The following is a 16,765-nucleotide window of genomic DNA, read 5'->3' as shown; positions in this document are numbered from 1 at the left end:
ACAATGCTTTGTATCTTGAATGTTGTGTGATTTGAGTCAACATAGTAAATACACTACCAATCAAAAGTTTGGGGTCACTCAACCATTTTCATGTTTGTTGTTGATATCATTAAACTGATTTAAAACATTGTCAAGGCATTACTACTGTGTACAATGACCATTACTGCTTAAAATAACAGATTTTTAATTTGATATTCACATATGGCTGCAAAGCCCCATTTTCAGCTGCAATTCCATCAAGTGTCTTAAACGTAAACTCTCTTAGCATATTCTTAAATAAATAAAGTTTCTCAAAAAACATATCAGAAACATGTATGTTTATTCTTATTTGCAGAAAGAATGCTATTCCATGCGACAGACTGCTGAGAAACTGAACATTGCATACAAAGATGTTCATTACTGTCTAGAGAGAAGATGGCGAACTGGATCTAATCATATAGAAAAAAAGGGGGAAGGCCGAGATGGACATCTGCATAAGAGGATAAGGACATCAGGATCTACATTTTGAGAAACAAACACCTTTTTGGTCCTCAGTTGCTTTGTTCTTTAAATACATGCCATGTACCAGTGTCACTGTCACTTTCTACAATATTTTCTGCTTTAACTATCTAAAGCAAGGATGGGCAAACTGCGGCCCACACACAAGTTTAAGACTTTCATGATTTTATTAACAAAAATAGCAAATTAAATATATAACAATCAGTGCATGTTTTGGAATATATGAACAAATGAGCAAGCTTGTTTATAATGTTACATTTGTACAAGCAGAAGCTTGTGTTTTACAAAAGTGGACCTTGTACTGAATGTAACTGTACACATACACTGACATTTCGATCATGTGTAGTTGGAAGACTGTTTGCTGTGTAACCACATACATTCTTATACGTGTGTTTGGATCACTTGATTAATTCAACAGTCGTCCTCTGAGCACTGTAGATTTCAAATTTTGTTATCCCTAACAATGAGTGCTACTGTGAAAAAACAAAGTTGAAGATGAATGCCGTGTTATTAACAAGAAATGGACATACAAGTTTTTTTTTACAAATGTTGTAAGTAAAGCTGTGTTCCTAATATGCCAAATTCAATTTGAAGAGACATTTTCAAACTAAGCACACTGAGTTTGGAAGTACTGTAATTTATCAGAAACTGAATTACAGCAAAAAGCTAATTTTATTTGCTGCTTTCTTTGTGTACCAGAAATGTGGGAGACATGTTTTCCCACCTCTAATCCAAAGGGTACAATATAGTATTCCTTTGATTTTGCTATTACTGCATTTCAGTGACATCTGTCCGAAATATGAAATGGGATAATGCACAGACAAAACCATATATAAAAATCTTTGTTTTTTCTGTATGTTTCTCCTGATGATTCAGAATAGTCAAATATGAGTTACCAAAAGCTACTGTACTCATTTGCAAAATAGATAAATCCCGAAGAACTTATTTGATAGTAAGACTGATTACATATTGTACTTCTAACTGAATGCAATGTGACTTTTAAACTGGATTTCATACAAAATGTTCTGTCAAGTAGTCTGCACCTTCAGTAAATGATAATATATTAGTAATTCACAATAAGAAAAAAATTTACCTCAAGTATGTGTTCCGCCTGCTGTTCTCGGTCTAGTTTTCGTGAAGTAGTTGTAACCAGGCCTATAATAAAAAAACAAAACCACAGCGTTTAAGTATGCTTTGCAGTACACAAAATCAAAAGAAATATGCACATGTCCATGTGTAATTATTCTTCAGTTTGGTTGCTTTATCAACACTAGATAAATATTGGCTTCCTTTTTTTAAACAAGTGTCCCAGAAAGGTACACCCACTATTTTTAAAGTATATTTGTTCATCAAGTGCATGTACTGTTGTCCATTAAAATACAACAAGGATGTGCTAAATTTAACACAAAGGCCAAGTATGTTATTTGGATTCATACCAATACTGAGAGCTTCTAAATTAAGGCACACGGAATTGCTTACAATGGGTGGGCAAAGCCTCACTTTAATCTTTGTCTAAACAAAAACACTTTACAAAATCACCATTTAATTAATACTACTTCCTACAGCAGGGATTTAAGATTAATTAATTCAACAAAAGAGTATTTTAAGCAATTCAACATTCATTTTATAAAAACATAAAAAGTTGTGTAAAATTAGCAGCCAAATATGTATATACCATGTAACCTTGCAAAGATATAAAGCAATCTTTGGCATTAATCAAAAAGAGAAAAATCTCACTATAATTTAAAATTGTAATTGCAATATCCAACCATTTTAAAACTATTTGCCATACAAACCAATGTCATAGACAATTAAGATGTATATTTTCCCTGGCAACTAATCCAGCATCCACAAGCCATAGAAATATTTACAGAATTTTGAGTGCACTCATAATTCTTAGTAGAGTTATACATTGAAGGTCTGCTTGCTTGAGAAAAATTGAACCATTCACAATGATTATGCAAAAAATCTCTTTTTAAAACCCTTTGTGATATCTATCCTTTTATATTTCCCAACCTGCTAATTTTAGTACAGATGCAAGGCAGAGACCAACAGAGTACTTTCACTGACATGCACACAAACTCGAATGCACAAAGTATCAAAAGACTTAACTAAGTCTTAAATTTGGTTTTGTATAAATGAAATTCAGTAAATATAGCAATAAAATTAAAAAGAAAGTGCTATAATTATGTATATAAAAAATATACACAAACATATATTCAGTGCCCCACATTGGAAGGGTAGCACCCAGTTACTAGATGGCAATGCAAAGCCAGGATTAATATGGCCAATAAAAGTAAAGTCCATAGAATTTAGACAAGGCTCTATGAGGGTGATCGTAGGCGCCCATTATAGGGTTTAAGTGTTACTTAAACCAGAGAGTATAAACAAAAGGAGAGCTCTGCATTTATCATCATGGAATTGGATCCCAAGAGAAATGGGGACATGGCCCTTAGATAAAGCACAGAGTTGAGAAATGCAGGGATCTGAAGCAGTAGGACTTGGGTTGTATCGGGGCATTCCTGACCCAGGAAGTAGTTCAATAAATTGTACCAGAAACTATAATAAAACTAGGAAAACCTAGGATTGCTGCTGGAAGAGGTGTTAGCAGCCCCAGTGCAGTGACGGGGACACTGTGCTGTAAAAATGGCTCCATCCTTCAGATGAAACATTAAATGAAAGCCCTGACTCTCTGTGATCATAAATGATCCCTGGGGATCCTTCATAAAGAGTGGGGTGTATACCGATGTCCTGGCTAAATTGCCCACAATGGTGAGTCATTCTGGTCTCCTAATCATCCCCTGCCTCCAACTGACTATCTCTCACCCCTTCAACACATAACAGCCAATGTGTGGTGAGTGTAATGCTGCAAAATGGCTGCCATCGCATCATTCAGGTGGATGCTGCACATTGGTAATGGTTGAAGTGGTTTCTTACTCACTATGTAAAAGCACTATATAAATGTAAAGAATTACTAGTTCTTATTATTAGATAGATAGATAGATAGATAGATAGATAGATAGATAGATAGATAGATAGATAGATAGATAGATAGATAGATAGATAGATAGATAGATAGATAGATAGATAGATAGATAGATAGATAGATAGATAGATAGGTAGGGTTTATCATCAATAGTTAAGTAGAAATTATTTTGCAAGTTTAGTGAGCTATTACAGAAAACCTTAGATAACATTGTAGCTGTGCTTATTAAATGGATTGCAAATCCCTGAAACTCTAGGAGCGCTGCATCATTGGACAGTTTGGCTGCAAGGGTTGCTGGTTGAAAGATAAGGGTGCTAGTTTTAAAAGTGAGCCACAAGAAGCTGGTAGGATTGCAATCAGTGATTTCGTTTTGTTTCATTACTACACTGCATAATTGGATTACAATTACACCCATTGGATTACAGTTTCTCAGAATTTATGATCTTGTCCTATGCCTTTTTGTTCATGTGATTTCTCTTGGGTTGGAAAATGTCTTCATCGGGGAACGCTCTCAACTTCTACAAATCTTCACAAACATTGGCATCAAGGCAGGACAAAACTTTATATAACTTTCACAAGGCTGTTCATTAACGCTTTCAAATTATTCAAAAAATAAGGTTTGAATATTCTAATTAAAAATCAATAAATATTTTAATACTTTTGAAATAGTGTTAACGATTCAAAGCTTTATACACGCACATTTCGGGCTTTATTTTTATACATTAATATTACAGTAATGGCTGTAGAGCAAGAACAAACTCCAGCAGCTGAAAGAAAATCCTACCGGTACTTGGGCAACTGGTATTTAAATACACATCACAATGTGTTTGAAGTGCAGGGACACCAGCTGAGTGCTACAAGACCCACGCAAAATTGTTGTACGCACTTGTGATTTACTGAAGCACTGCTCGTGGAAAAAAGTAAAAAATAATAAAAGTGAAGCGATGCACTGTTTCAGCACATGTGGCTCGGAAGTGTGCTCCGTTTCAAGGCCGCTTGTATACCTTGCTGTCAGTTAAGACCATAACAGTGTGACAGCAATGAGCAAAGTAAAAGAGCAGGGAGGAGGCAGACAGGTTGTAGGTAGGCTTGTTTTATTACTTTGGTAGTGTCCAATGGGAAGAGGCTGGGTAATATTAATATTGTGACATTCAGAGAAAGCAGCCTGCTGGCACCTATGGACTCGCCTGGAAAAGCATGTACAAACAGCTGAAAAATGTGAAAGTAATATTGTATTTGTACTATTTGTTATTTTACACTTCTGGTATTTAGTATCACAGATTGTTGCAGAGCTTAAATTTAAGGTTGATTTACTGTATTCAATTGGATCAACTTCTACAGGAATACTCCACTCTATAATGATATTTTTCTTTATAAGTTACTTGCTTTCCCAAGGATGTCTGCAAGTCTCTTAATTAGAAAGATATGCTAAAAGTATTTTTCGATATTTAAATTGCAATTGTTATTAGTCAAAATGTAGCTGGACAAATCTGTAATTCTACAAATACCTACTGTTTTAATTTTGACTTGCTGAAATGTAATTATAGATAACTCTTATTCAAAAATCAATTAGTCATCATATAATTACAAATATCTTAAATATAAGTCTACATTGAAAACAGTGGCTAAATTGTATTAGCTGTTTATATTACAATGTAGTGCACAATTTAGTTCATAATGTCACCATTATATGTCAAAACATCCTATATAAGCACAATCCTCTTCTACACAAAAGGAAAGCAGAAGCAGTTAAGGAGAAAAACATTTTAAGACTGCAGGTTACAGACACGTTTGCTGACACGAAAAGAACTATTGCAGTCACAATTTTATCTAATGGTCAAAAATAATTAGTTAAACCAGAACAACCAGCACTACAAAAAACTGAATCACAATAACATTACATTCAAACATCCCTTAGTTACTTGTATAATTACTTGTAGCTTTCCTTGCCACACTAAGCAAACATAAAAATGGAACCTTGAACAATTACACAAAAACAAAAACTTTCAAAACTAAATAACAGGACCTACAACTGAACCTCCAGGCAAAACAAGAAAAGAGAGGCCCCACTGCCAGCAAAAGTTGAGGTGTTAATCACAGCTGCCAAAGGAGGGTGTTTGGAGCCATATTTTCAGACTAAAACTAATAAAACTGTTTTACACAGCTCAGTGCACATTCACCAAGAAGGATCTACTCTTTCCAACTGTTATATCATACTAGTAATAGGCTGACAAGAAATTTCATAACATTTTACTAGTAGACTACAACCAAATTTGAGCTCTGCTGGTGGCTTATTCTTGGAAAGTTTCAGGTGTCTTCCATTATAGTATTGGAGTGGTTCTGCAATGTTCATGAGGCACTAGTAAATAGCTGTCAAGTTCTGCTTGAATGCCCACAAAACAGTCTACCAAAATGTGTACCTCTAAATGTCAATGAATTATTGCATACATTCAATAAAACCTTTTACAGAGACCAAGTCATATGGTCACATATCATGACAAACAAAATCAAAAACTTGTTTATCTATCCTATTCTTATGCCACTTGCCACTTTTGTGTTTGTTTTGCTTGTTTGACAATAATTCAGGATCTCAGTAGGAATGCAAGAATGGAGCCTAGTAGGTCTCTAGGCTGAAATGAACCGTGAAGGGATTATAATTATTGAGAAGTTCAAAATGTTGCATAATAATCAAAAATATGTTTTTGCACAGCTCTAGATAGAAGCAATTTCAGTTATGGGCTTAAGTTCAGTTCTGTAGGAGAAACGGTTCAATGATTTAGAATAAATATATCCAAAATTATGGGCTTTTGAAAAACAACGACATAGTAATTCCGTTTGAATGCAAGTATGTACATGAGTGGGACTTAATGGAATACTATACCAAGAAATATCCATCCATCCATCCATTTTCCAACCCGCTGAATCCGAACACAGGGTCACGGGGGTCTGCTGGAGCCAATCCCAGCCAACACAGGGCACAAGGCAGGAAACAATCCCGGGCAGGGTGCCAACCCACCGCAGGACACACACAAACACACCCAGCACACACTAGGGCCAATTTAGAATCGCCAATCCACCTAACCTGCATGTCTTTGGACTGTGGGAGGAAACCGGAGCACCCGGAGGAAACCCACGCAGACACGGGGAGAACATGCAAACTCCACGCAGGTAGGACCCGGGAAGCGAACCCAGGTCCCCAGATCTCCCAACTGCGAGGCAGCAGCGCTACCCACTGCGCCACCGTGCCGCCCACCAAGAAATATTTTTTTATATATTTTACTTATCCTGTTTTTTTTTAGTGATGGTCAAGATAAATTCATAATTTCTAATTTTGTACAGAATGGTAATGAGTGAACCATGCTGGGTTCAATTAGTCTCAAGTCTGAAGAAATGGTGGAAATGTTAGGGAACTTTGTCAAACTCAATTAAGGACAACAATTATGCCAACTATGCTGGAGCAATTATTTGTGGCCCAAAATGATAGATAGATAGATAGATAGATAGATAGATAGATAGATAGATAGATAGATAGATAGATAGATAGATAGATAGATACTTTATTAATCCCAATGGGAAATTCACATTTTTAATAAAAAAAACATTAAAGAAAAAATTTTCACCAGCGCAGCCAGTTCGTCGATCTTATTTGAGATTGAGTTCACATTCCCCAGAATAACAGAAGGCACCGAAGGCTTGAAACGCCACTTTCTCGCAAGCCGCTTCATTTTTAGCTTAGTGCCGGCTCTGCTGCCACGATACCGCCTTCTTACCTCGTCGGGTAAATATGGAACCACACCGGCACTGGCATTTGTTCTCAGCGCCCGAAGTTGAGTACTTGAATAGGCGAGTCTCGGCGTGTTAAAATCCATGCCCACGTTGTAAAAGTAAGTGTGTCCAGGGAACGAATCAACATAAAATAAAGTGGTAGGAGTGATCAATAAATAAAAATAGAAAAATAAAAGTAGAAAAGTACACATACATATACAGTCATACACGGAGCTGCTGAAAAGGCTGCCACTCACGGCGGCGCCGGATGCAATGTAACCTGAGGTGTGATGCAGCAGTGCTAACTACTGTGCCACCTTGCCTCCCTCAGATAAACTTAATAGAATTAAACATCAGAATAAAATTTCTTGCAAGGTGGCAGACAGGAAGACTTGTCCAATGCAGATTCAATACAGGGTACTCTCTCAAACTAAATAGTACAGTTACAGTTTGTTTTATTCTGAATCCCCAACGCTTTTGCTGGTTTACTACCGCTGTTACCAAATAAGCACAACACTAAAGCAAGTGGATCCTTCATTCCATGTTTGCTTCAACAGCACAGAACTGTGGATAATATTATTAAAGAGGTAGACTGATGTTTTATAAACAATCCATCCAAAAATACATTAATTTTAAGACATGAATATACAACACAATTCCAGTTTTGTGTTCTTGTGCATTTTGTTTTTAAGTATATTTGCAAACTTTCCACTACTAGGATCAGAGTTAAATACTCTTGGGGGAGAAGGGCTGTCACTGTCCCATCCAACACTGCCTGTAACAACTCTGCATTGTCACACTAGCCTCACAAAGCATCATGGGGGTGTTGGAAAAAAAAAACAACTTTGTCTAGGCTGGTCACACTGCAAATATTCAGGAAAATATTGATATTAATATAATAAAATATTTGGCGAACACCAGGAAAAATTCTTTGGCAAATTTTGCCAATCAATACTAATAGAAAACATATGGATGTACTAGTACCTTGTTTCCTTTATTGAACTCGGATAAGCTTTCGCCCCCTTGATTTGGATTAAACAGATACAGATAAAACTGTAGTAATGAGGAATTAATTTTTTCCAGTCAAATAGTTTATTATTTTTTATATATTTAGGGATATTTTTGATATGCTCATGCATTATATGATTGCCATGTATTGCACACCCTGCTAAATGTTATTGATGCAAATACAACTTGATTAGCTCGTCAACAGAGAAGAGCTCTGTAGAATCTGCAGCAAGACTCTATTGGAATAAACGTTCAATGAGCAGAAAATAGAAAGACCAAGGAGAGACAGAGAGAGAAAGATTACGTTCTGACAGGGATGAAAAAAGCATAGACTGAATCTTAACAAGGATCAGAAGAAAGACCTTACTAAAATCCAGGCCTTTAATGAACTCTTGGGAACAGCCATCAGCAGTGTGTCTGTGTTTTGAGAGAGTGTCGATCTTCTCGAGTGGCTTACTTGCCTCGGCAGCAACATTCATGTCTCTGGTGACACTTCCTATGAAGTCAGTAGATGGATTGGGAGAGCACAAAGGTGTTATGAGATTGCTGGAAAGGGGTGTGTGTCACTCCTGATATCTATGCAAAAGGATGAAGGTCCAAGTCTTTGGAGTCCTGGTGCTTATTGTCTTGTTATATGGTTGCGAGATATGGACACTATCCAGTGGCCTGAGATAAAGAAGACTGAAGTCTTTGGGAATTATGTCACTTCGGAGAACCCTTGGGTACCGCTGGTTTCACTTTTTGTCAAATGAGCGGTTGCTCACAGAGTCCCGATTGAGGCACATTACCTGCATTGTAAGACAGTGTCAGTTACGGCACTATGGCCAAGTGGTGTGATTCCACGAGGGCAATCTAGCTCACAGGATCCTCTTTGTTGAGGATCCTGGAGGATGGGACTGGAGAGTATGTCTGCCTGGTGGGCTGCCAACCAAGATCCTGAGCTGTTTCGTCATATGGTGGGTGTGGCAGCGCACTGTATCAGTGCATGCTCACCAAACCTGACCTGATCTGACCTAAAATGTCATTGATTAGATCCTGCCAGGTTTTTTTAAAGTTTCGAAAAGATCCTCTGCATCCATAGATAATAAGATCTCCAGGGTGTTTGTACAGCACCACTGTGTTACCAAACCAGTTCAGTTTGTTGTTTATGTGAACCCCCAGGTAACAGGTATCCCTGAATGGTGACTGGCCTCAGAGACTCCTTGGCATGCCAGATGTCCGCCACCAGCTCTTCTGTCTTGCTGATATTGAGTTGTAGGTTGCTGTCTCTGCACCACAAGACAAACTACTCTACAATTTTCCTGTATTCTGTCTTATCTCTATTATTAATGGACCCTTTGATGCACGAGTCCTCTGAAAATTTCTTTAGACAGCAAGCTCCGGTATTGTATTGGAAGTATGTTATGTAGAAGGTAAACAGGAAGAGAGATAGGACAGTTCCCTGAGTTCCAGTATTGCCCACCACCAATTCTGACGCAAAGTCCCTCAGTCTCACAAACTGCCGTCTGTTGGTCAGTTCATATATACACTAACACACACTATCAGTCAAAAGTTTTACAAAACTAATTTTTCCAGCTTTTATTGAAATTTAAGCAGTCCAAGTCTAGTGAGTAATATAAATATACTGTATTAATAATGTATTTTTCATAGTTATGCAAAAACACCTTTTTCAACGACAAAGGAATGAGCTAAAAACTTGCAGCTTTTCTGCAGAAATAAAAGTAAATTAAGTCTTGATAGCTGATGTGAACAGTTCCTATAGTTGTCCCAACTTTTGCTAAATTACTTATAAACCTTCTATTTGTACTGGAACAAACTGTGTTGACACACCCTCTGATGCATTATTTGGACAATAATGCTTATTATTATTATTATTATTATTTTATAATGTTATCATAATGGTGAGAAAAGTGCAATTAAGAAAGGAAGACAGACAGACCATAATAAACCGTAAAAGCGTGGGTATTTCCTTTAGAGAAATTGCAAAGGTGGACAAGATCTAAGCGAGTATAGTTTGCTGTACCATCAAAAAGAACTTGAAAATCACAGCAAAATCTGACAGAAGAGGGTCTGCCTGGCCCCAAGCCTCAACGGAAAGTTTTTGAGAGTCAAGAGCTTGTGTAATAGGTGCCTAAAAGGACAGTGGTCAAAGTAAGCAAATGTCACTTTCAACTATGAAGAGAAGGCTTTAAGCTGTAGGTTTGACAGGTCGAGTGTCAGTAAGAAAGCTACAGCTAAACCTGCAAAATGTGAAAAAGAGGAACCACCGCCCATCTCAAAGTACTCTGAAATTATGGATACAACAAATAAACAATTGGAGATACAGATAGTGCACATATTGTGCTTAAAGCTGTTGTCATTTGACAATCAAGTATAATGACTTTAATAAACACTTGCATTCAAAAGAGTACAGTGGTACCTTGGTATACGTCTGCTTTGGAATAAGTCCAACTTGGCATACGTCCTGTTTGGATGCGAAAAATTTTGCTTGGCATACAACCTTTGTTTGGAATACGACTCGCGTGCTAGAACACCGCATGTGGTATAGCGGGTCTGTGGCTTCAAAAAAAGGGCCAGGTTTTAACCCGTATAGCCGTGTCATTCTCTGTGGGTGCGATTGAACAACCGTGGGGAAGCTAATGAGGTAGTTGGAGCGAGTCGCACCTGCACAGGTGGGCTATGATCAGGAAGAGTGAGACTGCATTTTTAACCTCGGATTTTATCAGATTTATTTATTGTTGTTTTTATCCCCACATAACACTTGTTTTTATGGATATTTATTAAATAATTATTTATTGAAACCAGATGCACTGCACTTTTTGTTTGGACACTGATTTTTGTTTTAAATAAAAGCACTTGGTATTCTTGCACTATCCCCTGGCTTCATCTGAGAATTGTCCTCATTGGTCAGTTCATTTCAGTAACATTACCAACGCTGTCGGGTTCAGGGCTCCCCGTAAGGACGTATGGGAGCTTGGAGAGGACCTGCATCGTTACACCACGCACTACCCTACGCTGCCCACGAGCATCAGTACGCCAGTTGCTAGCATTCAGTGAACAACCTGCTCTATAACTCAATGTGAATTTTCACGTGATTTTGTGTTTTTTCGCGTAAATTTGAATTGATTGTTGAAAAGTATGAAGGTGGCATGCGTATCCAGGACATGGCTGCTGTATACTGTATGCCGAGAATGACGGTATCTACGACTGTGAAAAACAAAGACGTTATTAAAAAGCAAAGTGAGGTTAAATTTTAATTTATTTCATCTAATTGCTTTTGTATTTATGTATTTTAGTATTAAGCAGTGTTTAAATTATTTTATACAACCCCATCAATGTATAATATGCCAATAACAATAGGATTTTTTTTCATGGGAACGGATTAATCATTTTCCCTTTATTTCTTATGGGAAAAATTTGTTTGGGATACGTCCTGTTTGGTATAAGTCAAAGGATCTGGAACGGATTAAGGATGTATACCGAGGTACCACTGTAGTTCCTTTATTTATTAAAAAGGGGTTAAATGTGATACAATTGGCTGTAAAGAAAGAAAAAAATATTTATCAACAGGATGTTATGTGATAAATGCCATCCTCAGACTTTATGTATTCAGTCTAGTCAGTAGCAACTTATTTTCTTCATTAAGTCAAGAAAATAAATTGGCATGAAGCAATGAAAATTTAGGAATGTTGTGACTACATGTGATCAAAAAGTCATTACATTAAATACACAGGATACAGTAGGTTGTGATTGGTAACTCATTATTTCCATGGTAAGATTTATAGATTACTGTAGCCCACATGAAAAGTGGAATATAAATAGATTGAGGGATTTATTAGATCTTTAGGTTTAGATTTTATATTACACAGCTTTTGTAATAAGAAATTATAATGTAGGATTTTTGTGTAAACTACCAAAAAAAGTACTTTATTGTCATCTGCTCAAAACCAAAGCCGATTAGCAGCCTTGTTCTACATTTTATATTTTATTTTAGCTCTGCATATTTTAAATTTAAGTAGCAAACCACTAAAATGCATTCACTTTTCTGTGATACCACCATGATGAATGTGAACAGTGTCATTAAAACTATGCTTTTACTAGGTTAATAATTAACTGTCTTACAGTGCAGGTTTCTTAGGGAATGTTTTCGATGTTGATACAGAAAAAAAAACAGTCACTAATTAAAATTATGTTGTTAATAACAGCAGTCCTGATTTTAGCTATAAACCAAAACAACCTGAATTATATTGCCAAAAGGTAATTAAATTGTGAAAAAAAAATTTCAAAGACTTGTGTATTATCAATAAAATTTCACAAATCTGTACAAAAAAGAGCTACTGAAATTATTTAACTCATTTCCAAGGTAAAGCAGAAAATACATTTACTGTTTGAAAGTTCTTTAAAGCTGGGTTAGGTTTTCATTTTTGTCCACAACATAGTATGTACTTATCAGACTAAAGTAAACTCATCAAGCAAAAAAAGAAAGAAAGAAAGAAAGAAAGAAATCCAAATCTGTAACTAATTAACACAACAAAGGCTTTCTGAAATCCTAACTCATTGAGGGAGTACATCTTTATGGTAAAAGTAAGCAGCAGTTCTTTGTGATAAAGAGACATTGCTGACTTGACTCTAAATGGCAGTGCTTTGAAGCACTGAATATCTCCACATGTGCACTATAACAAGATGCTTATCACATTAAAATGCCAAGGTAATTGCTTAAATGTTATGAAAACAATTATTTTTAGTGAACATTCTACATTTAGCAAAAATGTATAGATTTGTACATATGAAGGAAACCAACCAAAGCAGAAAACCTACAAAATGAAATACTGAGGCCCATCTGTTTTTGGTTATTTGAAAAGAAGTAATCAAATTGCAATTCGGACACCAAATTTACTCAGATTCAAAAGGGAGCGAGTCTGTGTATTCCAGGTCTTGTATATCCTCTAATGGTGGCAGTCATTATTATTATCATACATCTAATCATCCATCCAACCTGAACTAACAGCACAAATACAAAGGCAACCCTGGTCTACAAGGCATACTAATATAAGTAATAAGTTAACCTAATTTACAGTTCTTTGGAATATGGGAGGAAAACCGTTATTACCACAGCCTTATGACAGAATCTAGGACAGCGTGGCAGAAACACTAACAACTGCACCTCTGTGTCTGGAGTGCTTTTTTAAATATGGAGAGAACTACTAAAGACACAGAGACAAGGTGTGATGCGCAGGTACAGTGTACGAAAGCTATCTGTGCATAACATTTGGATACAGTCTGCTGTAGTTTTAAAGAACTACAGTGTACTTTAATAAGGTGATGACTTCACTGTAACTAACTGTTTTGAAAGGTCACTCCACTGCTTGATTGATCAAAGTAGTACTGTAATGAGACATGATGGTTCCTGGTGCACAAGAGTGGTAGAACAAGACGAACTCCACAAAGACAGTGACAAAGTTTATGAGTCTAGTTAAAGAATGAATATCAACAGAAATAAACAACATAACATGTTAAGCCCACAATTAAAAAATAGACAGATGATAGCATTCAAGGAAAAAATCTCAAAATGACCCCAGCCCATTTAAAAATAAAGCTGTAAACTTCCAATTGTTTTATACCAGAGTAAATTCATAATAATGTCCAAATAAATAATATTTCCAAATTTCTGCCTACTACTGTTAAATATTTCAGTAACATATAAAAACTGATAAAGAAATTTGGACATTGTTCTACTGTTTAGTCTAATATATGGGTACATCCAGTACATAAACACATCCTCAGCATTTTAACTAAGAAATGATAAGGACATAATTGTTTACAAAAACCAGTAAAGCAGGAGAATATGAAGGATCCTGAAAGCTTTTCAAGTTAGAATATCAGCATTCTGGTACTTCTTACAATTAATGTCTATTATAGAAAGTAACAAAAGGAAAATGAGACTTTTCCTTAAACATAAGATGGTTTTAATGATGTAATTTCTCTTCATATGCAAAGAATCCATTCTCTGCAATTACTATGCTACACATGTAAAGTTCACTACTTCACAGGTAAGCCTAAGCGTATGGTGCAACACTAATGAGAATATCTAGCTTGGCTAGTCACTTGGACTTTCTCCAACAAAACATGCAAACTTTATCCATGTCCTTACTATGTTGCTGCCCCCAAGTCACTCATTTTAGAATTAGAGGTGTTTAAAAAATTGATTGCCTAATGAAAAGCTTAATATTTCTGACAAAATGTGTATTTATATTTAGAATTAATTATTTCATAGGATTCGTTTAGCAGCCTCCAGGTTTTATGTTAATCCATCTAATCTAATTTAATTTCACCTTCAATTTAAGACAATTTTTAATTTCATACCAGTCTTAATTATTTTATACACATTTTTTTCAGATGGCACTTTAAAAACAGAGACTACAATCTTCATAGCATAAAAATATGTATTCTTTTGTTTTAGACAATGAATGTATCCATTAATATATAGTATACAGTATAGCATTCACATATCTTGCAATACAATCCCTAAATAAATAAATAATAAACATTTCTGATTGTCTAGACCAGTGTTTCTTAAAACTATAGGTCATGTTTGTAGTAGTTTGCCCTGTAATTGTGTAGTTAACGTTTTCTGTCCATAATTCAGCCCATACTGTTGCTGCAAATGCTGTACAATAACATCTCTCTGTCACTACCTAAAGTTCACTGGAGATGCATAAACTTGGCAATGATGGTGTGCACGCAACTAGCAGTAGCTGATTTATCACAGTAATAACTGTGAAGGAGTTAAACAGGACTGGATCTGCCAGTTTAAGGGCAGGAATATGTCTTTGATAAGCAGAGAACAAATAGATTTCATATAGTCATATAGTCAGTCAGACAGTCATTCTCCCAAACACAGGATCATGGAGCTGTGCTGGAGCCGATCCCAGCCAACACAGGGCGCAAGGCAGAAACAAATCCTTGGCAGGGAGCCAGCCCATTGCAGGGCACACACACACACCCACACCCACACACTAGGGACAATTTAAGATCGCCAATGCACCTAACCTGCATGTCTTTGAACTGTGGGAGGAAACCGGAGCACCCGGAGGAAACCCACACAGACACGGGGAGAACTCGGGAAGTGAACCCAGGTCTCCTTACTGCAAGGCAGAAGCACTATCACTGCACCACCGTGCTGCCTTAGGTTTCATATATCTTGATTAATTTTGGGGGCTTCACAGCCATGTCACCCCTGTAGAAGTCTGTTCATGGTGGCAGGGATTTCAGCTAAATGCATACTCTGCGGCCACAGAGATTTTCTCAGTTTAATGAAAAATGCGGGATATAATCTTAGGGGGACTTTAGCACAAGGTTTTTAAAGGATGATGTTAGCTACCTGATTTATCTTACCATGTGTACACATTTATTCTCTGACATTTACTCTCAGGTTACTAAAAAATGCTATTCACTAAACATAAAAATTCAAACATTATTATATATTTTCTGTAGGATTAATGGAATTCCAAGATAATTCAGCAAATTTTAATTTAAACAAACTATTTAAACCTTTGTAACAGCATGCTTTTAAAAACATGTTTGTCATAGAATCACTCTGTTAGACTTGGAAGTTTTGCTAATGTAAGATTTATATTTGCATCATCATTAACTGGTTAAAAACATACAAAGAGTAACAGATGCGTCAAATTTCAAATGTCACAAAATCCTGGAGGCTTAATTGACCCAGTCTGTCCCTCCTTTTTGTCCAAACTTAGATTTCATGCAAGAAATTAATCTTGTTCGCTTTATATTAATCCATTATTTCAGAACTACTGTAAAACATTCTTTGTTGAGCTGTTTTCAATGTATCCTGTATGACTGACCAGACTTTCTTACTGCTTAGCCTGTGTACCAGTCCAGAATTAGAATATTAACTGGTAGAATGTATTACATTCACCAATGTACCAATGTACATGACATATATGCACTTTCACTACATTCGTTACATGTTAGAAATTATACAAACATCCAAATAACAAATTTAGCACATGCATATCCGTATTTAGCAATGATGTATGTTGTTTTATCCATCATGCTAACTGCTGTAACTGCAGTGCTTTCTGCTTCAATGCATTAAATAAATTTAATTTTAGTATTACCAAGTGGAGGAGTTCATTTCATCGCCAGTAGAGGCAAGCTAAATAGCCACTTTGTCTGAAACTTGCCTCAACTTTTACTTGCTTACTTTAATAATAAGCAGGACTCCCATGGTAACACGCTAAAATTCTTCTGCCTTGATGACAAAGTATTTCTTGACATGACTTCTGTTTTTCTTTCCAATGTATTGTAATGCATTGCTATATCATCATCACCATAAGCCATTTTATATGTAGTTCTTATTCACATTTTTCTCATTTATTAGTTTGCCTCCTGGAGTAATTTGTCTACTTGCATTCATGCATGAGTACAAGTACCAACCGTTATTCAGTACTAAAAAAACAAGCTAGAACCATTATGTTTTTGTAA

General features: G+C 36.2%; 1 protein-coding gene across 5 annotated transcripts in view; it reads right to left on the bottom strand.

The window, feature by feature from the left end:
- fat1a (FAT atypical cadherin 1a) overlaps window positions 1-16,765 on the bottom strand; it is a 210,782-nt gene that overhangs the window by 105,798 nt on the left and 88,219 nt on the right. For all 5 annotated transcript variants that reach the window (XR_007935176.1, XM_051928502.1, XM_051928504.1 and 2 more), the window contains exon 4: window positions 1,592-1,653. Coding sequence is in view for 4 of the 5 variants with exons in the window: in XM_051928502.1 (XP_051784462.1) it covers window positions 1,592-1,653 (62 nt within the window). In the remaining variant the exon portion in view is untranslated. The remainder of the gene's footprint in view (window positions 1-1,591; window positions 1,654-16,765) is intronic.

The sequence above is a fragment of the Erpetoichthys calabaricus genome, chromosome 5 (assembly GCF_900747795.2).
Source record: "Erpetoichthys calabaricus chromosome 5, fErpCal1.3, whole genome shotgun sequence".
NCBI classification, from domain to species: Eukaryota; Metazoa; Chordata; class Cladistia; order Polypteriformes; family Polypteridae; genus Erpetoichthys; species Erpetoichthys calabaricus.
The sequence above is the reverse complement of the archived record's forward strand: the minus strand, read 5'-3'. Positions and strand labels throughout refer to the sequence as shown.